The following is a 26,499-nucleotide window of genomic DNA, read 5'->3' as shown; positions in this document are numbered from 1 at the left end:
CATTTTTTAAAAAAAACTTGTAGCTGCGTATCGTCAAGAAAAACAACATTGTTTTAGGACCTCTTATCTCTTAGCTCCCAAATATCCTGTTTCTTCAAACTGCAGTAGCCAGGACCAATAGAAACCTCTTCCTGCCACTGCCTGACTTCATTTCCCAGAGTTAGCACAATCTCATCCGTTCTAAAAAACTTCATCAAAACTTCTTTCTGGTCAGAGTGAAGCAATAATTATTATTGACAATTATTAGCGATCAATAAGCTAAATACATTATGGCGAGCACTATTAAGGTAAGAAAGGGAATGCCTTGTGGTTAGCCTTTTTTATATTGTGCTTTTTCCCCCAAAATTTGCTTTTAAAACAGCAGTAAGGTAGAATTGGGCAACACCCCCACAGCCACAATAGAGGACAAGAAGATTTCCTTTGTACTGGTTAGTAAATTTCCTTTTTCCTACTCCCTGTCCACAAGGCTTAAAAACTTGAAACTGAGAAAAAGTTGGGTGTTTTTTTTAAATTCACTCTTCAGTGCTGTGGATTATACTTGCAAAGCCTTTGGAGGGAAGACCTGAATTTACTGGTTGCAATAATTTTTGAACAAATTTGGATATGTATCTGAATTAAGCTCTGGAAAAAGTAATTATTGAGAATTTAAACAACACATTTTGGAATTCTTCTCAACATTTGATTCGAAGCTGAAATTTTCTTCTTATTATTTGGACATTATTTTGAAATAATACTTTATTCATATTATTTTGTACAACTAGAATTAGTAAGGTTGTTCTTTTAAGATATACTTCATTTTTAAAAAAAAATGTGGGGGAGTGTTTAATAAAATCTGTGATAAGTTTGTGACTCCAGTTTCTTAGCGTTATTTTCAGCTTTTTTAAAATAACTGCTCAACATGATAATGTTCCTAAGGCTGGATTATAATGTTTTTGAGATAAATAATATATTATTTGTGTCTGTGTAGAATTCACTGCGTAGTTACAGCTTGTACCTATTAATAACAGATATGGCAGTAAGTGTTAATTATCTGCTGAAGAAATAAACTTTATGTAATTTTAATTTGATATGAAGAAATAGGATTTATATTAATGAAAAGCTGTTCAGGGTACAATATTTTATTAATAGCATTAATATTTTAATCTTTTTCCTAAACTAGAGGTTTATATTTTAGAAACAAAATTAGAATATTGATAGCAGAATCCTATGCATATAGATTATGGCAATGTCTAACTAGATTTATTTATTATTCAGCTTTAAGTGATTTTAGAATTATAGTCCAGGTAATTTTCTTTAATAATAATAGTGACCATGACTTCATTTCATTTGATAAGGTCACTTAATATATTTCATTAATTGTTTAATATTCTCAAGTCTGGTTGACTTGCTGAGACTATTGCAGTATTGCTTTGTTTAAAAATCTTTTTATTTTATAAACATGGATTCTGTGATAGTAGAATATTGAATGAGTGAAATATTATTTAGTAAAAGTAGGATAGTAAGGTGGACTTTATTCTGAAGGTAAAAGTGTTCAACATCTTTCAAATTAAGTTTAAAATGAATATTTTAAGACAGTAATATCAGAATAAAAGGAAAACCTAGCGAAAAAATTGGTCTTTTCTGTTTATTTAATCTTTTGCACACTGAGTAAATATAAAAATCAGAATGACAAACCTGACTATTCAGAGTATTTTTAAAAATCAATACATATTAAAGGTAATAAAATTGATGACAACTTTATTTAATTTAATAATGTCATTTGAACCATATTTTGTAATATAGCAAAAGGTTAACAATTATTCTAAAAATGTTATATATCAGAATTTTATCAGTCAACTTTGCTACCAATGTATAGTTCTCTCCGTATTTGAGAATACAGGAATGGTGATTGACTTATGACAGAGGGAGTTAAATACTGTTATTTTAACAGTTTATTTTAAAATAAACCTGCACTGTGAGATGTTCAGAAGATCTTGTTTTTATTTTATCTTATTTGAGGCTATTGTTTTTCAAGAAAATATTCTGATTACTATTCTAAGGAAACATGAAAATCTTGGCCAATCTGCATCAAAAGTGTAGTTTAAATATATTGAAAAGTATAAATTTGGCTGCATGGTATTGCAGTAATTCTTTATTTGCTCTAACAATGCACTCTTACTTAAATTTGTCACGGTGAACATGAATCTAACTAGGACAGCATAATCATACTGCCATATGACCACTTCGAGTTGGAGAAAATAAAAAAAAAATCTTTCTCCAATATAAATGGCACTAATTTCTAATTAAGAATAGAACAATAAATAGATGGATAATATGCAATTATAATAAAATGCAGCAGTAGAAAAAGATATGTTCTTTTATTTTCACCTAATTTTCTCTTCCAACGGGCATAAAATTAATCTTATTACCTGTTTGTAATAAGATTACGGGTATTTTTTCAACTCCTGTTATTCAAAATTTGGAAGTTATAAAAAGGAAATTTTATTCCACAGCAGGTTCCGTTTTCTTGGTTCTGTGGCCATTGATACTATTACAAGATTATAATAATATGCTTATTTTGTTAGTACTGGTTATCCTGAAACTGTGTACTGATTACATTTGTGGATAGCTAAACCACCTAATCTGCCTCAGAACATATACAGAGTTTCCTTTTTTGTGGTTGAGATGCTGTGCTATCTGAGATTAAATGTCTGCATATTTAGAATGGGAATATTTGAGGTTCAATAGTCAGAGTGAAAACATGTATTTCTGCCTAATACTCAGGCGATATATTAACTACAATGGTTATTTAATATTTATCATGATCACTTCCTGAAAATATTGGCATATTTGTAAGAAAAGAATCTGTGCAATATATTTCAGTGTCAACGTTGAAAAAAAACCCAACAGGTATAATTACAAAATAAGGCAGAGTGCAATTTTTGTTTATATTTCTTAGTTTTTGGTAGCATTAGTATAGACCAGTAAAGTGAAACAACAACATATTGTTACTCTTTTTTGTTAGCCAGTTAGATAGTTTCCCTATAAAATGCATGAGCAAATATTAATATAAACAGATATGATCAAGGTACAGATACAGGTAATTTTTCTTAAATGACTCAAGGTTGCACATCATGGGTAAAATGCTTTTTTATCTCTTCAAATTTTCAGTACAAAATGCTATCGCAAAGTTATGTACATCCAAACAGATCTAGTTGCTCTATCTTCAGAGCTAAAAATGAAAGGTGAAATAACACAGTGGAACTCCAGGGTCTCCAAGAGAAGGGCTTGAAAGTTATTTCATACAGAGACTGCTTATAAAATGTGCAAACCTCTCTGTATAAAAGAATTAAGGTTTGATGCTGCTGTAGATATCAAACTAAAGCTGTAGATATCAAACATGAAGGTATCAGAATTAGAACACATTTGGCTGTGTTATTAAATATCCTATAGAAATAGACATCGTTTACAGACTTAGTTCTGCTACACCTTCTTTTGTTTCTTACCTGGCTCCATAAATGGAATAAAAAAGAAACATTTTTTTCACTGTTAAATTAATTTTATAGCTCACTTCTTGCTAACTGCAATGATAAGGAGTGTAAGATTCTCTGACCAAGGATGTTTGTATCTTTGGGATACTTGTATCTATTCTTGAAAGTGAGGGTTTGAGAGAGAAATGCAGAAAATAAACCTATTCTGCTTTTGTCGCACTCATGTCATACAGTCTAACTATAAGAGTTGTATTATCAATGAATCACTATTGTAGTTGATGCATCTGGTTGGTATTTCTATACAGCTTCCTGAAAACAGAACATATCAATGTTCTAAAGAAATGTTATTCCTCTTCCTTCTCAATTATTTTATTCCCTTGATTATTCATGCAAAATATTTTTAATCCAGTGGTTTTCATTTATTTCCTTTATGTGGACCATTGTATAATCCTCAGAAGATTTTTAGGATTATTAAATAAGTCTAGAGTTGACAATGTTGACACCCATCAGAATAACAATAATATTATCAGTGAGGACAATTAACCAGTGGAACAGCTTGCCATCGGAAGTTGTGGGTGCTTCATCACTTGACGTTTTTAAGAAAAGACTGGACAATCACTTGTCTGAAATGATAGAGGGACTCCTGCTTGAGCAAGGGGGTTAGACTAGAAGACCTCCAAGGTCCCTTCCTTGATTGAAATCTCTTTTAGATTGCATCAGCAGTTCTCCCAATTAAATAAACATGAATTTAATTTAAAATTTTAATTAGCTAAAATATTGCAATAATGTCAAATATCATTTCAGGCAAGAATGCTGATTTCTGGCAGATTTGTTAGTCTAAAATATTAAGCATCAATATATAGAGACAGAGACAGAGAAAGAGACAGGGAGATGGAGATGGAGAAGGAGATGAAGACGCAGACAGAGAGATAGAGATAGAGATATAGGCACCTACAGCAGGGGACAGCATTAGCCAACTTTGGCCATTCTTGAAAAAGCTTAGCAGAGTTTTGAACCTCCTTTTACTTGGCTGGGAGATTATTGGAAATTGCAGAACTATAGGCTAGGTTTGGAAATTGAAAAAAAACATCCAGGATGAAGAAAGTGAAAAGCACTTCTTTACTGTTGTCAGGAAAAGTAGATAGACACTAGCAGTTAAGGTCAACCTAAGGGAACCTTTGTCTTATTTCAAGGAACCTTCTGAATTGCTTCATGTGCCACAAGTTGTCTATAGTCCACAGGTTGAAAGATATTGCCATATACTGTAACTAAGATTTATTGATCTATAGTTTCTATAGATGTTAAGCTGAGAGATGTAAATTAGTTGTGTTGTGATGGATCATTTGGGGAGTCCTGCTATATGAATAATTTTAGACATCTTTTAGATTTCTTTACATCTAGTTTTTAGATTGGTGCATACAACAGTGCAGCATGACGCCATTATTTATGTGCTGTAGCTTTGGAGTTGAAGAACAGATGCTTAAGCAATAAAAGCACTATCTTGTTACCTGAAGCCTGCTTAAAAAGAATTGATTTGTAACAATGACTAAATCTAGTGGCCTTTTTAATACTCTTCTCCAGCCTTTAATACTCATTTATATTCTATTCTATTAGCACATAATGGATATGTACAATTTTTCAAACGGGGCTTTTAGCTAGAACAGAGGTTCCTAAACTAGGGGTAATTAGCCCCAAGGGGGTAATTTGGGCATATCCCTAGGATAATGGAGTATTTGTAATTACTTTTTTTGTGAACTGAGGATCCAGTTTGGGATGCTGCTGCCAAGATGCTTGAGTAAAACAACATGGTTTAGATGTTTTTGTGGGGGTAATGACATTTAAGACCAGGAAAGGGGGTAATTGAGTTAAAAAGATTAAAAACCACTAAGCTAGAGTACATTTTCACTTGGCAAGCCCATAAAATGCATATAATTCATCAATTCGGCACACTGTTTTCTATTCTTTCTTGTTTCTTAATTTATACTAGATGTAACATGTTTATATTACATACTAAGAATAAATCCATTTAAAGGAAGACTTTTTTTATTTTAATAGTTGGGAGAATTATGCAGATGCCTACACTTTTACAGGTTAATATAGAAATCCATTTCTCTGGCCACAACTCTTTTTCCCTCTTAAGCTGTTATAATATTAATATATTCTGTCAGAGAAGTAAAATCAATGGTTAACAAATTCATATTATCGTGAATACTCTATTTTAGTATAGTTGCTGCCAACTGCATCCATTTTCATGAAGCTCAATGAGGTGTTTAATGATTAATATCAACAGCACTTAAATAACTGTACTCGTATTTGTTATTAGAAAAATAGTATTCTCAAAAATATATTATTTTTAAAAGAAATGGATTTGTCTGAAATGTTAAAAGAAATCTACACAATAAGCCTAGCTTTATGAAAAATACATCTTCAAAAATATTTGTAACTGCTTTTTTGTTTTATGGTTTTAATTAACGTGATATTGTTCATTGCCCAGAGTCAATTGGATTGAGATGGGTGATTATAGAAATTGAATAAATAAATAAATAAAAATCTTCACTGAATTTTCAGATATAAATGTATGTAAGAATCTGAAAATTATATCCTGAAGTGGTAGTTCTTAATAGACAAACTCTTAAAAATTGTGTAGAAATGCATTACTCTTTTAGCACAGACGGGTTGGAAATCTGAATTTAATTACATAAGTACTATGATTATGTTACCTAATAGTAGGATGAGATAGAAATATAGCTCAATAGATGAACTTTAACAATGAAGTAATTATAGCTATTAGCAAGTCCTGGACCTATTACTTAATTTTGTTTATTACAAACTGGAATAATATAGCTAACTTTTTCCTGAAGTTATACAAATAGTTTTGTTCTATATGACTGATGTTTGCTATACTCTGCAGAATCCCCAATCATGCATACCGAATCTATTGTGCATAACCTGAACACATGTAAACTATCTTCATGGGTTCAGATGAATGCAACAAGACTTCAGTGAAGTCAACAGACACAATCCTGCTGATTCATGAACTCATTTATTTATGGATGAACTTATATAAAGAATTCTAAGAAAGTAATAGCAAGCAGTCCCGGCTTCCCTTTCTGCTGAGCTATGGGTTTCTCTTTTTGGTTCTGCAGAAATATTTGCTCATTACATTTGTTTGTCAAATGGAGCACATAATGTAGCTATCTCAGATATGGTATGCTCCAAAAGTATGACTTATAAGTAATAACAATTACAGCCTAACCTATCTGGAAAGCAGTAGGCTGGAAATGGCTGCTGTAAAGTGTCAATACAACAATTAGAATCAATCTGCCATGTGGCTGAAGGGGGGAAGGAAGAAGAACAAGACAAAAATATTTCTCTTATGTTTCTAAATAATGAAGTCACTTCAAAATTATGAATCAATTCTATTAGCGACCAATATTTTTGGTGGACATTTGTCATTCTTGAGAGCTAAAAATATTTTGTAGAAAAATACACTTACTGTCTAGGTAAATAGTAAATATATTGGCAAAACTCTTATGATAATGATAACAAACCTGTAGACAGATATTTCCTGTCTCCATTTCCTTTTTGATAGCTCATCAGTTCAGGGGCTGTCGTTAAAGGAAATTTTTCAATGGGAACTTCCTGTCTATTCATATCTAATTCATTAGAAAGAATGAATTTCTATTCAACAGAAATGTTCAGCAATTAGCAATTTTTAAAAAATAGTAATAATGTTGAGGATCATGTTATTATAATTTTCAAAAATGCTTCAGAAATATATTCTCATTTCATTACACTATATGGAATTAAATGAAATATATGATTGTCACCCTGACTGTACCCTGAATTAATAGATTACAGAGTTGTTAAAAAAGGAGGGTTTTTTTATATGATTCTACAAAACAAGTGGAATCTGTTGTGATATGCATTACACAGCAAACAATTCAATTAGATGTTACCTGAACTTTAGGAAGGACAAACCATTGCCTTGTTATCAATGTGGAATAAATTGTTTAATAATCTTTACTGTTGTTATTTTTTAAAAAGAAATAATGATACATAAAGTATCACAACCATCACTATATTTAAGATAAAATCTTGTAAAATTGTTCATAATTGGCCAAATGGGTAAATCATGTAATAGATTCCAGATAAATGATATTGTAGATTTCAGTATTTTTAAGGAATCCAATCAATCTCCAACTAGCTTTAAACTGGATTTTTATATGAATGAATGTATTAATTACCCAAATATAGTAATTTATTATCCAATAATTAAACAAAGTTCAGAAATTATTCATCCCATTCCTACACCCCAGATCAACACTGGGAACCTGTTCTTATTATTCAGGCTTCAGATTGTGTAGGTTTTACAAAAGTGAAGTTGTCTTTAAAGTTGTTTATAACAGTTAGGCAAAACTTGTCAAGTGAAGGTTAATTGCCCTTCAGTTAAAGCAGTTCTCTGCACAGATGGGTTATCAGGACCCAACACTCATTACAAGATTAATCTTGTTTCCGACAAGACTTCCCTTTCCTCCAACTGATTTTGCTCAGGCACTGGATCTTTCATCGGCCGTTAAAATAAGGGTGGATTACCCCTGGGATATTTAATGCTTGAGTGCCACGAAACAATGCAGAATGTATGACATATCTGCAAAGAACATCTTTAAGAGACAGCACATTTTCTTAGCATTATGAAGGCTGAGATTCATAAACAACTAAAACAATTGCAAGGCTTTGAGTTAGCCCCATGAACCAGATTCATCCTGAGCCTTCCTTCAAATGTTAGCATTGTTCTGAATAGGCTTCAGATTCTTTTCAAGACTGCATTTTCTTGTTATTTTAAGGGAGGCTTGTGAGGATTTTTATGAGATTTTCAAAATCACTACAAGGAAATGAGTTATACCATTCTTTAAAAGGACTTAACATGATTGCCACAATTTTTGGTTTTCTTTTGATTTAAACAAGGTTTTTGTTTAAAAAAATCACTTAACATTCAAGATCATTTTTCCTGGGTAATTGTGGTGGTCTTCTTTTAATAATTATTGACTCTGCATTCCATGCACAGGATTTGACTGTCATGTGATATCATATGCCTAACATATGTATTTAAAGGAGTAACTAAAATATTTCAGTATGGCATTCTACATTGGTCAAAAGAGTTATTTTGTCAGCTAAATAATGGAAGCAGTACTGAAAGGAACTGTGCCCCATAATTTTATTGAATGGTTTCATACGTTGTTGATATGAAAAAAGTTGATGGATCGACTACCTATATGAGAAAAACAGGAAATGTAAGACAGAACTAGTTTACAACTATAAAAGAGATATAGGAAGTACTTCTTTAAATTCAGAAAAAAAAGTCTTCAGACTTAGTTTATTTTGGGATGTTTGATTATAACTTGGCAAAGATCTGGCTGTTCTGTTCCTTCCATGAAACTTCAGTAAATTCCAAAACAAATATTAACAAATATTAATAATCCCAATCAACAATCTACCTTGTATTTCCACAGACTTTCCTGCTCTGACCTCCAGTCAGCAACTAATTTAGCTTCTAAAAAGATTTCCGAAAACTTTAAAATGTTTTGCATCTCAGGAGGACAAAAGATAGAAGAAGAAAAAAAGTTGCCTCCAGTATGATGTGACTTTACTCATGTGTAGAGCTATTATAGTCTATTACTAGTCTATTTCAGTTTCCATGTTTTAAATTGTAATTCTATGATTGAAACTTGGAAACATGCATTAAAAATCATACCTTTGTATAACATGTATTTGTTTTGAAATTTTCATTTACATATACAATTTTTGAACATAACATTTTACAGTACAATAATATATATATACTGAACTACTACAAAAGACAATTAGGTTCCAGTCTCCAAAATGTTCCAAGAAAATATATACTTAGTTGAACTTTCATTGCTTAAAAAAGAGGTCCAAATGTTTCTATCTGTTAGAATAGTGTGGTGATCTCACAGCAGAATATTTTTTTAAATGCTGCCAAGGTAAAAACAATTGCTGTCAGGTCACTATATGAATATCTGCAGATATTCTATCATCGTCATCATCGTCGTCATCATCATCATCATCATCATCATCATCATCATCATCATCATCATCATCATCATCATCTCTGCTGCCCTGCTCCTAGTAGTATAATATTGCCTGATCAACTCAGAGCATGCTGTAGGATACTTGATACATTTATAATTAATGACATTCTTGTCTTTTTCCTTACTCTCTGACTAGTCTCAGTCTTATGGCCCTAAAGGACTAATATTGGGAAGCAACCTCCTGCCCCATGGAAGTACATATGCTTTGCCTCTTTTGCTTTGAAGAAATCATGTAATAGATTCTTGTAAGAACTGCTAACTAAGTGTTTGCTAAGTAAGTTCAACACAATTCTTCATGTGTTTACAAGCCACTCTTTTGGAACAAGTCCTTAGACTATTATAGCTCCCTCATCTTCAGAATTCCTACCATTTCACAGAAGTTGGCTGGGGAGTCACACACCTTTTTTCAAGAGTTTTTAAATTCCACATCTTCTGGTCCTCTGCTAATTTTCATCAGCACAAGTAACTCACAAAATAAAAGGAAGCCTCCCCTGTTCATCCCCAAGCTGGGCAAAAAGAAAAGGAATAACAATTCTGTGGCCTCCCTGAAATTGGCCTTCTTAAGCTCTACTGCTAACAGTTCCCCCATTGCTAGATTCAACAGTCTGGATTGTCCAGTTGTCATGGGTTCTATGTGATTTCTCATAGAGCTCTTTGGAGGCTTCTTGCTCCAGATAATTTTTTTATTTACCAAATGACTAGTAAGATATTTCCCTGCCTATACTGTATCATGAGATACCTGAGTATATAGCTGGACACCTTGCTTTTGAATGCCATCTCTCTCCAGTCATTGGAACCATTATATCTTCTCAATAATGATTATTACCCTCATGGCATCACTCTTATTATGTTCCTAATCAATAGATATATACTTCTTGGAACAGCCAAATATAAGCTGATGTATTTAATTACATATCCTGGTTTTCCACTTTTATTTTTTCCATCTAAATATGTTAGTTGATTTCCAGAAAAAATCCAAGACTAGCATTGTTTTTGCATCCTTATGACATCTTGGTCCTTCTAGTCAGATCTCATATCAAAGCTCTGGCTCTGCACAGCCTCTTGCCCAAAGTTCATCACTGTTTTGGTCAGAAGTGAGACCAGTTCTTTCAGGGCCTCAAGAGATCTGCTACCTCTTACCTTAAGAGATCTGCTACTTCGGTTGAACTAGAGAATCCATCCCATCTCTCCATAAGCCAATCTTTCAAAATGTGATTACTAGGCCTCAAACACTTCCTGGATCTATTCAGCTTCTATATCTCTATTGTCTTATGTTAGATTGGAGAACACATACTCAATTCTCCTTCTGGAGGCTGCTATCTTTACAGTAAACATATTGCTAGAATGAGGGAACAGCTATCTTAAATAGTGGAGGACCACATCTATCAGTAGCTGCAAGTAGCTGCAATAAACCAGTGATAGGATTCAGCAGATTCACACCGGTTCAGCAGAACCGATACCTAATTTTTAGTTGAGTTCAGCGAACCAGTTGTGATAAATCTGCGAGGTGCGTCATGTTTGTGACACTGCCACCATGAGGCATGTTTCACTGGTGATACCACCGCTGCAGTGAGGCACATCATACCAGTGATGACGACAATGCGAAGTGTGTCGCACTGGAGATAACGACAAACAGATTTTACATTAGGGCAGAGAACCGATTGTTAAATTATTTGAATCCCACCACTGCAATAAACCATTTACCATGCTATCAACCTCTCACTGCACAGAGAATATTTATAGAATAAAAGAAAAGTTTTCATTTCAGCATTCAATATATTATTATAGTGAAGTCTTATCAGTCTGGTTCCCAGGCAGCAACTTTCTGCTGTGCTTTCTTTTCACATTACAAATTATCAGGCATGTGTGGTAAAATATTATTAATTGGACAAAATACCCAACTTCTATCCCATTTTACAGAAAACAAGTATCAGGTGTAGCAAGTTTTCCTAAGAATAAATTCATCAGCCAAGATGAGTGTATTCTTCAATATCCTTCTTGATTACATTCTACAGGACTTAAGCTTAAAGGCTTAGTGTTTTTTCAGGAAGAACATTCTCACTTTAAGGACTCTGTCTTCTGGTAGTCTATACTAGAAAGTCTAAACCAGGGGTGTCAAACTCGCAACGTCATGTGACGTGTTGCGACATATTGCAACTTTTTTTTCCATTGCAGGCAATGGGGTGGGCGCGGTTTCGGCATGATGCATCCGGCCTGTGCGCTGGAGTTTGACACCCCTGGTCTAAACAAACATCTATCTTTGTGCCTTTCTCCCCAGTGCACTTCCCCACTATTGTAGCATTTATGATCAGACGAGGCGCTTAATCGCCAGTCTCCTGTATTGGTCTATATTAGATGGTATATTAATGAACTAATAGTTCCGCTTTGAGTCTTTCAGGATTGTCTTCAAGGTGAAACGTATATTTATATCCAACAATTATGTTGGTTATGTGGGTTGCCCAATACCAAACAAGCTGAGAAGATCTACCCCATTTTCAATCTATATGCATACAACAGTGTGGTCATCAATCAGTTCATCCATAGTTAACTGAATATTCAAGAATAAAAACTGCATCCCTTAGTTCTGACTCTCATCAAAAGATTTTTTTTGTAGCTTTCAATACTTAACCTTCTGCAAGAAGGATGGGATTTCCAGAAAATAAGAAGAAACTTTTTGTTCTGATGGAATGCACCTCTGCTACATCGTTTTCCACCTGTTCCCCTAAACACCAAACTCTTTGTAAGGATTAACAGAATTCATCCATTTGCATCTTTCTCATAATTTTAGAGGACCTCTACAGCTAATGGTTGCTTCTTTTTTGCATCAGCTGTATCTTCTCACAAAGCCTATCTCTACCAATGAACCATCCTTTATTCTCCTTCCATCAAACATCAATCTTTTTTTTTCTTTAAAGATTTTTATTATTTTTCATCATAAAAAAAAACATCACAAGTGTTACACAATGCTATATGAAAAAAAACCCCACCCCCCACCCCCCCGGACTTCCCAAACCTAATCCCAGGATAATATTCAGATATAAGTAAACAGATATTAATATCTCTAACTCCACAAAGTACATTATTCTACATGAGTAGGTAAAATATTTTTAAAAAAAGAGCAAATTTACTAAAAACCTAAATTATATTCCACCACTCTATGCTTATTTTAAATATAAACAATCCATCTTCTCCATATTAATAAAAATTATCATTCAAGTAGTTCTTCAAGTAAGCCGAAATCTTTGCCATTTCAGCAAAGTACAAAACTTCAATCTCCAGTCTTCCATTGTAAGTATCTATAATTTCATNAAAAGAGGTCCAAATGTTTCTATCTGTTAGAATAGTGTGGTGATCTCACAGCAGAATATTTTTTTAAATGCTGCCAAGGTAAAAACAATTGCTGTCAGGTCACTATATGAATATCTGCAGATATTCTATCATCGTCATCATCGTCGTCATCATCATCATCATCATCATCATCATCATCATCATCATCATCATCATCATCTCTGCTGCCCTGCTCCTAGTAGTATAATATTGCCTGATCAACTCAGAGTATGCTGTAGGATACTTGATACATGTATAATTAATGACATTCTTGTCTTTTCCCTTACTCTCTGCCTAGTCTCAGTCTTATGGCCCTAAAGGACTAATATTGGGAAGCAACCTCCTGCCCCATGGAAGTACATATGATTTGCCTCTTTTGCTTTGAAGAAATCATGTAATAGATTCTTGTAAGAACTGCTAACTAAGTGTTTGCTAAGTAAGTTCAACGCAATCCTTCATGTGTTTACAAGCCACTCTTTTGGAACAAGTCCTTAGACTATTATAGCTCCCTCATCTTCAGAATTCATACCATTTCACAGAAGTTGGCTGGGGAGTCACACACCTTTTTTCAAGAGTTTTTAAATTCCACATCTTCTGGGCCTCTGCTAATTTTCATCAGCCCAAGTAACTCACTAAATAAAAGGAAGCCTCCCCTGTTCATCCCCAAGCTGGGCAAAAAGAAAAGGAATAACAATTCCGTGGCCTCCCTGAAATTGGCCTTCTTAAGCTCTACCGCTACCAGTTCCCCCATTGCTAGATTCAGCAATCTGGATCGTCCAGTTGTCATGGGTTCTATGTGATTTCTCATAGAGCTCTTTGGAGGCTTCTTGCTCCAGATAATTTTTTTATTTACCAAATGACTAGTAAGATATTTCCCTGCCTATACTGTATCATGAGATACCCGAGTATGTAGCTGGACACCTTGCTTTTGAATGCCATCTCTCTCCAGTCATTGGAACCATTATATCTTCTCAATAATGATTATTACCCTCATGGCATCACTCTTATTATGTTCCTAATCAATAGATATATACTTCTTGGAACAGCCAAATATAAGCTGATGTATTTAATTACATATCCTGGTTTTCCATTTTTATTTTTTCCATCTAAATATGTTAGTTGATTTCCAGAAAAAATCCAAGACTAGCATTGTTTTTGCATCCTTATGACATCTTGGTCCTTCTAGTCAGATCTCATATCAAAGCTCTGGCTCTGCACAGCCTCTTGCCCAAAGTTCATCACTGTTTTGGTCAGAAGTGAGACCAGTACTTTCAGGGCCTCAAGAGATCTGCTACCTCTTACATTAAGAGATCTGCTACTTCGGTTGAACTAGAGAATCCATCCCATCTCTCCATAAGCCAATCTTTCAGAATGTGATTACTAGGCCTCAAACACTTCCTGGATCTATTCAGCTTCTATATCTGTATTGTCTTATGTTAGATTGGAGAACACATACTCAATTCTCCTTCTGGAGGCTGCTATCTTTACAGTAAACATATTGCTAGAATGAGGGAACAGCTATCTTAAATAGTGGAGGGCCACATCTATCAGTAGCTGCAAGTAGCTGCAATAAACCAGTGATAGGATTCAGCAGGTTCACACCGGTTCGGCAGAACCGATACCTAATTTTTAGTTGAGTTCAGCGAACCGGTTATGATCAATCTGCGAGGTGCGTCATGTTTGTGACACTGCCGCCATGAGGCATGTTTCACTGGTGATACCACCGCTGCAGTGAGGCACATCATGCCAGTGATGACGACGATGTGAAGTGTGTCGCGCTGGTGATAACGACAAACAGATTTTACATTAGGGCAGAAAACCGGTTGTTAAATTATTTGAATCCCACCACTGCAATAAACCATTTACCATGCTATCAACCTCTCACTGCACAGAGAATATTTATAGAATAAAAGAAAAGTTTTCATTTCAGTATTCAATATATTATTATAGTGAAGTCTTATCAGTCTGGTTCCCAGGCAGCAATTTTCTGCTGTGCTTTCTTTTCACATTACAAACTATCAGACGTGTGGTAAAATATTATTAATTGGACAAAATACCCAACTTCTATCCCATATTACAGAAAACAAGTATCAGGTATAGCAAGTTTTCCTAAGAATAAATTCATCAGCCAAGATGAGTGTATTCTTCAATATCCTTCTTGATTACATTCTACAGGACTTAAGCTAAAGGCTTAGTGTTTTTTCAGGAAGAACATTCTCACTTTAAGGACCCTGTCTTCTGGTAGCCTATACTAGAAAGTCTAAACCAGGGGTGTCAAACTCGCAACGTCATGTGACGTGTTGCAACATATTGCGACTTTTTTTCCCATTGCAGGCAATGGGGTGGGCGCGGTTTCAGCATGATGCATCCGGCCTGTGCGCTGGAGTTTGACACCCCTGGTCTAAACAAACATCTATCTTTGTGCCTTTCTCCCCAGTGCACTTCCCCACTATTGTAGCATTTATGATCAGACAAGGCGCTTAATCCCCAGTCTCCTGTATTGGTCTATATTAGATGGTATATTAATGAACTAATAGTTCCGCTTTGAGTCTTTCAGGATTGTCTTCAAGGTGAAACGTATATTTATATCCAACAATTATGTTGGTTATGTGGGTTGCCCAATACCAAACAAGCTGACAAGATCTACCCCATTTTCAATCTATATGCATACAACAGTGTGGTCATCAATCAGTTCATCTGAATATTCAAGAATAAAAACTGCAACCCTTAGTTCTGACTCTCATCAAAAGATTTTTTTTGTAGCTTTCAATACTTAACCTTCTGCAAGAAGGATGGGATTTCCAGAAAATAAGAAGAAACTTTTTGTTCTGATAGAATGCACCTCTGCTACATCGTTTTCCACCTGTTCCCCTAAACACCAAACTCTTTGTAAGGATTAACAGAATTCATCCATTTGCATCTTTCTCATAATTTTAGAGGATCTCTACAGCCAATGGTTGCTTCTTTTTTGCATCAGGTGTATCTTCTCACGAAGCCTATCTCTGTCAATGAACCATCCTTTATTCTCCTTCCATCAAATCTCAGTCTTAATACCCTGTATTTTACAGCTTGGTTCAGAATATTATCCTGGCTTCTTGAAAGTCAGCCATATGAGAGTCAGTGAAAATCCTTTGTACAAGAATACTTTGATCTCCAGAATCCCATGTGAAGGGCATGGTCTTACTTCCCAGTTCTTCTCCAAATATATAATAGTAATTATAATACTTTTCTTGACCTGACTAAGCAGCCATGTCCTCTTTAATTCCACACTAAGTCTAGGAGAGAGTCAGATAAAGCTGCAGCTTTCCTTCAAGTAATCATATTATCATAATTATGCCAAGCAGCAGTCCATTCTTTGGTCAATTGATGTTAATAAAATTCCACATAATAAACTAGCTATCCACGTATGGGAACCATAGAAACTGTAACAAAATTGCAGAATTAGTACCAAAAGTGATGGGTTGTGTCTTTATTTTCTAGTAAATGCACACAACCTGCCCTTTGGCTCCATTTTGTGTAAGCTGACCTCATAGTTTCTTCTTGGATCCAAAATATCAGACTTGGCATGAATCATCTCAAATCATGATTGGTATGCATGAGGGGGAATCTTCCATCTAACACTCCAGTTAGCTCTAGAATTTCCAGTGGCTCTCTATAGAAGCTCATAGCCTATGCATGTGACTTCGCTAATGATGATTTCTTTGACAACTCCAATGATATACACACACATAAACACACAAGGAATTGAAAAATGATTCTTAAAATATTATACTTTGAAAATTAGGTTTTGATTGGAGGTATATCTTTAAACATATTGGGTTTAGCCAAATTCCCTGAAAATAACACTTCTAAGAACTATTTAGATTTAGTGAATGTATTATTTTATTTAGCTGCTCTGAATCTTTATTCAGATATTTAAACTATGACAAATACTCATCTCTGCTACCACAATTTACTAATCTCCTTATTGTTTATGTACCTTTGGGCTTTTCATGAATTTGCTGCTGGAAAAAGAAAATAGTGCACTAGGTATAACTGCCTTAATCTATTCAAACAAAATAGTTCTTTTAATAGACTAATGTGTAAAACAAATACTGAACCCAATTTTACTGAAAGGATTTTGATTCCTGAGTAAAATGACCTTAAATCCTGCAAAAACTACATGACTATTAATAGAGTCTACTATGTGGAAATACTTGATAGATTATTTCATACATTTTCAGTCATATGGGTTGCATATGGGTGAATGATGCCAGGATTTTAGTTGCATATGGGTGAATGATGCCAGGATTTTGAAAACCCATATCATATCACAATGGAAGAAGTCAACTAAAAATGACATGCATGGAACATCTTCCTATGATGAGGGATATAGGCATATAAGAAGGTTTTGTTTAATAACAATGCAAATGGGCTGAGTGAGAAGGGCAGAATACTGATAAGTGAAATTATAAGTAATGATTTCTTAGTTCATAGCTTTAAGGTTTAGTAGACCAAATCTCTTGGTACTTTTTATTTATTACAGCTAAAATCAAATTTCTATGTATGTCTCTGGATATTAATCAGCAAAGCATGGTTAGACAACCCAAGCAAGCAGAACTATGCTTAATGTGCTTTGGGAACCCAAGTATATAAATTGATTATGCAAAATAGTGTTGGTGAGGAGATTGTTATATTTACTAATACCATTTATTTGACAAAACATGTAACGTGCTCCAGAACTCAATTACAATAAAAGCATCAACAAAGTGCAAAAAAGAAACTGAAGATAGGTCCCCACAGCCAGACATCAGTATACTGAGGACTATGTATTCTTCTTAGAAGAAGGTATTCAATAGAATGATAACCACCAAATGGACTCAACCATTTTTTAAATTAAAGATATTGTGATTTTTGTATTTGTTTTGCAGACAATTAAATCTGTCTTGCGGATTGCTCAACTCCTCTTTGTTTTTAATCATTCCTGTCTCAAAATTCTGGAAAATCATGAGTCAGAGAGAGTTTGAGCAGACTTACTAAGGAGCTCAGAGGAAATTTGAGAATGAATCCAATTGGATTCTTAAAATCAGGACGCTGAACTATGTAGACCCTTGCTGTGATCAAGCAGACCCGTTTTTGAACTCTTATTTTACAGTACTTAGCAAGCATCTAAGCCTGGTGTACAAGGCTTAATATTATTTTTCAAAAACATCTAAAAGGAAGCATAGCTGGCATCTGCCCAATGTATTGTGTAAAACTCATGTTCAGTATAGCACGGGATTGATGCTTCAGATATTTTCTTTGGCTCAGTCTATGGTTTTAGGTTTTTCAAGGCACTAATTAAAATATATTCTGAAGTTTTTCTTTGTGAAGTTTATTTCATGGAGAACAAATATGATCATTTTTTTTAAAAAAATCCAATAATTAAAAAGTAATTAGATAACATTTTTAATAAAATACTTTTTAAAATTTTCCAATACAACTTTAAAGCTGTTTTTTTAAAAACAGCTTGCATACTTATAGCTTGGTTTATTATGTGGCAACTATTTATTTATCATAGTTATGTGCACTACTTGAAAAGCTTTACTATAGGATTTTCTTCTACATAACTTAGGCTTTCAATAAGTATTACATTTCTTATTATCATAGGATCCAACTTTCCCATTGCATCTATCTACTTATTTAGGTCACTATTTCTATGTACATGAAAGTTCTATTTGTATCCTACCTTTAGCATGGATATGTGCAGTGCTTTTTTTGTAAAAAAAAAAAAAAAAAAAAAGGTGCCGGAACTCACACATGTCATACAACCCGCCTTGCCTACCCTACAAGGTTCCATCCAAAAAAGGTGCCGGAATTCCGTTCTGGGCGTTCTATGACAAAAAAAGCCCTGGATATGTGGATATATTCCTGTGACCACAGAATAGACTTTGTTTCTTGTGTTGTATTGATTTCAGCACTGTGTCTTTTTTCTTAATAGTCCTAGAGACAGTGATTTCTTTAACTGATGGCAAAAAAGTCTACATGATTTGCAAGATGCCTTGATACATGTTCTCTTTTCCTGGTTTACTTGGGAAACATTAAAATGAAATCCTTTCCCCTGTGCTCTAATATAATTATCTTTTAACCTCCTGTTTATTTTAAAAACATTTCATTCAAAGGACAATTAAGCAGTTGACATGGTCCATATAGATAAAATATGTAGAACACCAAAATAAAATGATTTATTTAAAAGTAAATAAATGATATTCTAACATGAGAGGTCATCAGCTCTTATGAAGGAGTAGTGCTCTTACAGAAATTCTGGTGATAATATAAAAATACATACGATATCAGGGGAAAAAATCACCAAAATCGATCCATTTCAATTCCAGCTCTGAATGAAAATTTAGATAAAAAGTTTGATGATTTAATAACAGTCATAAATCAATCTAAGGATGATACTCGGATACAGGTACTAGTAGCTAAATCAGACTTACAATTGGATGGATTGGAAGTCAATTTGTTGTTGACAGAATTGAAGGAAAAAGAGAATTGCAGGCTCATTAAAGAAAGCAGAAAGAAGCATAAATTTAAAAGGCTTCGAGATGTCAGTATGGATCAGTAATGAGCTGGAGTTTCTTAAGAAAACTGATGGAGAGTGTGGAATAGACTTACTATATGCAATCAGAAGACAACTGCTAAGAGATATTGTGATTCAATGAAAACTTGAACAAGAGCTGCAGAGATATTCACAACAGAGTTTCCTGACTTTGGGGAATGAGATGCAATTGTTTGGAAAGATCCCAGTTATAATTTTAAGGAAAAGTTTTATTATTAAGAATCAGTCAAAGATATTTGATCCTGGGCAGATCAGAGATAAAGACTTCCGTGATGTATGATAGATTAGAACCCACTGTGGACTTTCTCTGTGTGTGAAATACAATAATAGATTGTTAACAGAGGACTTTGAAATTTAGTTTTGTTGTTGGGTTTACTTATTAACTGTTTTCTTTTACAGTAAATAGATGGTGGGTCAAATTAGCCGGGCAAATAGAGCTGTAGAAATTAGTCATATTTTAATTTCTATAGGACTATTAAAATTAGCTATATTTACCCTTTGCAACATCAATACTGAAGGAGAAGAAATAATTATTGTGGTCCTCCTCCAAGATATAACATGAACTATCACACATAGAGCAGTAAAAGTTTGTGCAACAGTTGAAGCAAGTTTGAACACTTACTTTCTCCTTTCTAGTTCTATTTTTCCTGATTGTTGGTTGAAATAAAAATTGATAATTGATTTTTCATTTATAACCTTCCCCATTTACGCGTGCAACTCATCAAGATTTATAATATGGATAAAATTCAATCTTAATAGAAAGTTAAAATATATTTTCTGAAATCTTTTCAGGAGTTCCAGATTCCAAGCAATTGATCAAAAGTCTATGTGAAATTGAATGTATTTATTTATAGTCAGTGACCTGTGATTTAGCTACAATAAAAAAAACAGAACATACAACTTTGAGAGCCTATAAATAATATAAACATAGCATCTGACTAATAGTACAACAACAGAATGTTCATACTTAGGCTCATTTTTAAATTTTGTTTTTATAGTAGACATATACAGTATTCAATTATTTTATTGTTTAGGAAATAAATAAATAAGTAAATCATGTGAACTTTTCATGTAACATTTTCTTTTGGAAATTTTGGAAGATGAGAAAAAAATGTTTATATCAATGCTAAGTGTGATTTCTAAAATTTTAATAAACATTAGTTTATTATTTCAGTTGTATTTGATTTAGACCCCTGGAAATTAGTAGAACTTAAATTAGTTCTAATAGGTTTGCTCTACATATGTCCTTCTAGTTAATATATTACATATAATTTAAATCTTTGTCCAATTTTTACTTAAACTGATGAAGTGATACGCTCTAGCTGACATGAGCTGATGCTATGTGTCAGTTGTTCCTTTAATGGATTGGTGTTCATATTTCATTTGTAATATTAAGCATATGCCGCTTATTATCTTGAAAATGTTGTTGGTTTTTAATACTGAAACATTACAAGTATTCCTGGAAATAATAATAATAATAATAATAATAATAATAATAATAATAATAATAATAATAATAATAATAATAATAATAATAATAATAATAATAATAAACCCTTCAGTTGCCTGTTTGGGTGACTTGGAAACCCCAATCTTTTGAAATGGCTGGCAATGTGCCTGTTCTGTCTTTACAGTTGTACAGCTTTTCCAATTTCAGTTGAAGTTCCTTCTACCTGTTTTTTTTCCCCTTCTCGGAGCTTTTTACAAAACCAATCAAAGCTGCAGCTTCATTCTTCTTGCAGCGGCACATTGTTTTATGGACATGGGTTGCTTGGAGTTCATGCTTTGTTTTCCTGGGAAGTTGGCAGTACTGCAAAAGATAACGGAAGGATTTGTAGGAAACACACTTGTTATATTGCTAAAGTTAGTAACCTGCAGAAAATATCGAGTTCCTAGTTCACAAAAATTTTATCAAAAACTTTTTTTACTTTTTAAAAATGTTCTTACTTTTCCTACTGATTTTCAAAGAATAGAAAATAGTGGAATATATTTCCCTTTATATACATATGTGGCGTCTGAAAGACAAGTTAATTGTATGGAATGCTAGTTTAACCACAAATTCTCGGTCCATTATGTCTGTGTTCTTAGCTATGAGGAATAACTGGCATATTAGTAAAGATGCCAATTACTTGGTAGCTCTGTTTCTTTCTTTCTAATGCTCTCATGCTCACTTGTGCCTTATAGCTGTATTCAAAATATGTTCTGTAGGTAAATATAAATTATCAATGCATCATTAAGGATACAGGCTAAAACAAAGAAAGAAAAAATAAGGAAATAAGCACTAATGGGGAACTTTCGTAACACACATACAAGTATCACTCCATGGACAATAAAATTCAACTTTGTAACCTCATAATTCCAGATGCTAATGAATTGAATATAGAAGTGCCTTATTTTAAAAACTGAACCTGCCTATGTACTAAATTTTCCTTCTTCCTTTGGATGTATTTGTTATTTCTTTTAGTTTTTATTAGTTGCCCTGGAGGCACAATTATTTAATATTAAATTAATTATTAATTTAATCAATTTTGGTTGCTTTTCCTTTTTTGAATTTCAGGAAGCATTATCAGTCGTAAGTGAAGATCAGTCTTTGTTTGAGTGTGCCTACGGGACTTCCCATCTTGCTAAGTCAGAGATGACTGCTTCTTCTTCCAGTGAATATGGGCAAACATCAAAGATGAGTCCACGTATCCCCCAACAGGACTGGTTATCCCAGCCTCCAGCCAGAGTCACCATAAAAATGGAATGCACCTCAAATCAAGTTAACGGCTCAAGGTAAATAAATATGTGAAATAGAGCTTTATTTTAATTTCTTTCTACGTGCATTTCCCTGGGAATTTTCCTGAGTATGAAATTAGGAACAAGCCTTTGAATTACTTGTCTGTCTCCTATTTCTCTTTCCAAGGAAAAAAATAAGGGAGATACCATGTTTATTTAAGTATGAAATTACACACATGCAAACACAGAGATAAACTAGACAAAAGCCACACACCATCCAGCTTTGTTATGTTGCCATTATGAATTCACTTGCCTTCTCTGCATGCCTTTGGTTAGCCTTGACCTTGAGTGAAATACTGTTAGGTTTCTGTAAACCATCTTTCCATATTTAAAGTGGATGCATGTCCTATTTAACTGAACTAAATATGTAGGAAATCCAGTCCACAATAAGATAAGAAGTATATCTATGTGGTTGCTAAGAGCCGACAATGACTTGATGGCACATAATGATCATAATCACATGAAGATAAAATACTAGGCTTAGAATTGCTAAACAATAGCAACCATTAGCCACAGATTACATGCAGTTTCCCTTTTCATTGTCTTGTTTCTTATGGTAGGATGTGTATTTTAAATTTATAAAATTTATAAATTAATACATGCACATTTTAGGCAAGTGTATACGCTTTTTGATTTTACCTTTTTCTAATATGTTAAAAAAAAGGCAGCATTGGTAAACCTCAGATAGACAGTCCATACAGAGATTGGTAAGGATAGCCGAGAAGATCATAGGAAGCTCATTTCCCGGTATTCAGGATGCTGCTTATAAGCGCTATGTGCTTAGGGCTCAAAGCATTGTTAGAGACCCCACATACCCACTTCACGGTCTATTTCTGTTGCTCCCCTCTGGAAGGAGGTTTCAACGTATTTCTAGCTGGACTACCCCATTCTGTAATAGCTTTGTTCCCTACGCTATCCATCTGGTAAACTCGCAAGGTTCATTTTTCTCACCATGCACATGTATACACAATCCGAACTAGACTGTGTTGTTTCTCTGTGTCATATAATATATGTGGGTATATACATAATTCTGTATTTATTTATTTATTTATTTTTGTCATATTTATGTAGTGCATATTGGAAGTGGTGACCCTCTGAGAGCTGTATGCAACAAAATTTCATTTTAATGTATGCCGATCAGTGTACATTCAAAGTGACAATAAAGTTATTATTCTGTTCTGTTCTGTTCTGTTCTGTTCTGTTCTAGGACACCATAATCTTGTTATATTCTTAGCTTAGAATAGTCAGAGTGAGTGTTTCAAGTGTGGAATATTTCAAGTTTAGAAAATTTTACATACCCTTGGTATTAATGAATATATTGTTACTTCTCTTGAGGAAGAATAGCATTTATTTATAACAGAATGCCACTACAGTATTATCAGTATTAAAAGAATGCTTTGTTCTTTCCTTTACACTTAAAATTGCACTAACTGAATATGTCAGGCATAGATAATATGAAGCCTTGAGCCCACAGAGCTTCCTGATAGCTTCCTGATAGCTTCTAAATTCATTTATCTATTATTATTTATGATTTACCTTTATTCACTTTATTTTTAGTTAGATAGACATAAATGGACTGTTAATGCCTCAAAGTAAAGTCATGCTGCCAACTGTTTTTATTTCTCAAAATGTATTTGGTTCCTATAGAGAAAATCTAAAGGAAGCACAGAACATAAGCAAATGGAAGTTGGAGTTTGGCTTTGAAATATTTCTACCATTCAGAAACACAGATGCAACTCTCACTTTCTTATGAGAGGAAACATAGTTATGGCAGGGGCTGGAAAGCTAAGAGCAAGTATTTTAAAGGTGCTTTTTCAAAAGGTATCTGGATTTTGTTTTTCTTTGAAGACTTTTTGCTTCTCCAAGAACCTTCTCAGTTCTGACTGAATGGTGGAAGAGGGAAGAATTTATATTCCTTGCAGTCATCTGGTTGTTAGTACTCTTTCTGAGAGTCATTGAGGCCATGTGGAGATTTATCTGTGCCCTTAGGGGCACTGAGGTGATGTCATATCCCTCCCCCTATGTTGAGAAAGAGCTGTTCAATCTTAATGTAGATGGCCTCTTTGACCCCTCTTTCAAATCAAAGGGGTCAAAAAGGCCATCTACATTAAGATTGAACAGCCCTCTCTCAACAGAGGGGGAGTGATACAACACCACCTATCTCCTGTTTACAACACAATCTTTTCAGGAGTTCCAAGAAGGTTCCACATCCATTTGCACTATTCAGGTGACCCTGAGGGCACAGGTAAACCTCCAAGTGTCCTCAACAACTCTCAGAAAGAGTGCTAATGACCAGATGACTGCAAGGAATATAAATCCTTCCATTTTCCACCATTCAGTCAGAATTGAAGAAGCTTTTTGGGATGAGAAGTGAAATGTCTTCAAGGAAAAACAAAATCCAATTGTCTTTTGAAAAAGCACTTTAAGGACAACCATGACCTGGATGACTAAGAATCACCATAGACACCAAGAGCAAGTATGAACAAAAGATACTGACTCAGAGAAGATGGAGTTTGGAGGAATGAGTTTGGAGGAATGCAGCAGCAAGGTGGCAGGAGGTAATGGGGAGGCAGGCAGGCAGGCAGGCAGGCAGGTAAGAAGGAAGGAAGGAAGGAAGGAAGGAAGGAAGGAAGGAAGGAAGGAAGATGAATTCAAGTTCAAATTGTGTTTTGTGGTTCCTGTTCTGCCTTTTATTGGGGTTCTTATTGGAAGAGCCGTGGTGGCATAGTGGTTAGAATGCAGTATTGGAGGCTAACTCTGCTGACTGCCAGGGGCTCGCTCCTCACCAGCTCAAGGTTGACTCAGCCTTCCATCCTTCTGTGGTCAGTAAAATGAGGAGCCAGCTTTTGAGGACAATATGGTGACTCTGTAAACCACTTAGAGAGGCCTATAAAGCACTGTGAAGTGGTATATAAGTCTAAATGCTATTGCTATTCTTGGTAAATTATTAACATTAGTATGATCAATTAATCTTTTTATTAAATAAGTCAAAGAAGATTTATTTATTTGCCCATCACCTGCCTAGTTAGTGGGAATTTGTGGCTGGCTGGGCAGAGGCCTATTTCTTCAAGTGAAGTGAAATGAGGCAACTATACTCTTCTGGTGTTTAGAAGCAGAGACTTCTGTGGTTTTGGGAAGCTATTTTAAAAGAGTGATGTTCATAAACCTTTGTCAGAATGAAGCACTTTCCTGAAACTGCATAGCTCTAAGGTAAACTACTTCAGTGGCTTATAACTGTTGTCTTGCGCTTAATTTGAAATAATGAACTTAATCTTACACAATATAAGAGTTGACTATATGACTCAATTATTTCCAAATTATAAGATAAGGACAACCAAGTGCTTGTCAGAAGCCAGCTGTGAAAGTTGCAAATGGTAATCACATGACCAAGAGATACTGTGCAAGTTGCCAATCCCCAAATCTTGATCATGTGGCTACAGAGAGGACTAGTCAGAAATCTACTTTTTCAAGTTGTAAATAAATTTAAGATAACAAATATTCCGGGACAAACTCGTGTAAATGTATTAATCTGATCTCAATATTGGGCAAATAGGCTCTTATTTACTGTGTAGTATAGATTTATCTATTAATATTATGGATACTTTAATCATATTGTTTTATGTTATAATATTTTGCATTTCAGTGACTTGTGGAATATTATGGAAGCAAAGTAAGCATATTTAAATGTTTTGTTTTAAAAAATAGAACTCTCTTAAAGTTGAATCTCCTAATTTTTTTAAAAAAAATATTCTATATTATCTGGGAATTTTTAAATTGTTTCCTTAGGAGTTCCCCTGACAACTGCAGTGTGACAAAAAGTGGAAAGATGACTAACACTGAAAATGTTGGCATGAACTATGGAAACTATATGGAAGAAAAGCACATCCCTCCACCAAATATGACCACCAATGAACGAAGAGTTATTGTTCCAGCAGGTGAGCAAATATTTTTAAATAATTGTTTAAAGACAATGTACCTTATCACTAAATACAGTAGAGACCATCCATTCACATTAGGAATGTCCAAATCCCATACTGATTTCAGAACACAACAAGAGCATACACTTAATTCTTCTCCATTGAAATTAACAGCATAGTGTTTAATGCTGGTAAAATTATGTTGTTTTCAACATCTCCGAAAGAAGGAGGAGGAGGAGGAGGAGGAGGAGGAGGAGGAGGAGGAGGAGGAGGAGAAGGAGAAGGAGAAGGAGAAGGAGAAGGAGAAGGAGAAG

The 26,499-nt window shown here is 34.2% G+C and overlaps 1 protein-coding gene across 1 annotated transcript in view; it reads left to right on the top strand.

Annotated features, from left to right (window-relative positions):
• Positions 1 to 219: 219 nt before the first annotated feature.
• The window catches only part of ERG (ETS transcription factor ERG), a 39,196-nt gene continuing 12,916 nt past the window's right edge, over positions 220 to 26,499 (top strand). Inside the window, exons 1-3 of the mRNA XM_015813805.1 lie at positions 220 to 287; positions 22,048 to 22,265; positions 26,055 to 26,203. Of these exons, the coding sequence (XP_015669291.1) occupies positions 270 to 287; positions 22,048 to 22,265; positions 26,055 to 26,203 (385 nt within the window). The 5' untranslated portion in view covers positions 220 to 269. The remainder of the gene's footprint in view (positions 288 to 22,047; positions 22,266 to 26,054; positions 26,204 to 26,499) is intronic.

This window comes from Protobothrops mucrosquamatus, unplaced genomic scaffold (assembly GCF_001527695.2).
Source record: "Protobothrops mucrosquamatus isolate PMUCROS unplaced genomic scaffold, P.Mucros_1.0 scaffold197, whole genome shotgun sequence".
NCBI lineage: Eukaryota > Metazoa > Chordata > Lepidosauria > Squamata > Viperidae > Protobothrops > Protobothrops mucrosquamatus.
Note: the sequence above shows the minus strand (reverse complement) of the source record. Positions and strands in the feature narration are given on the sequence as shown.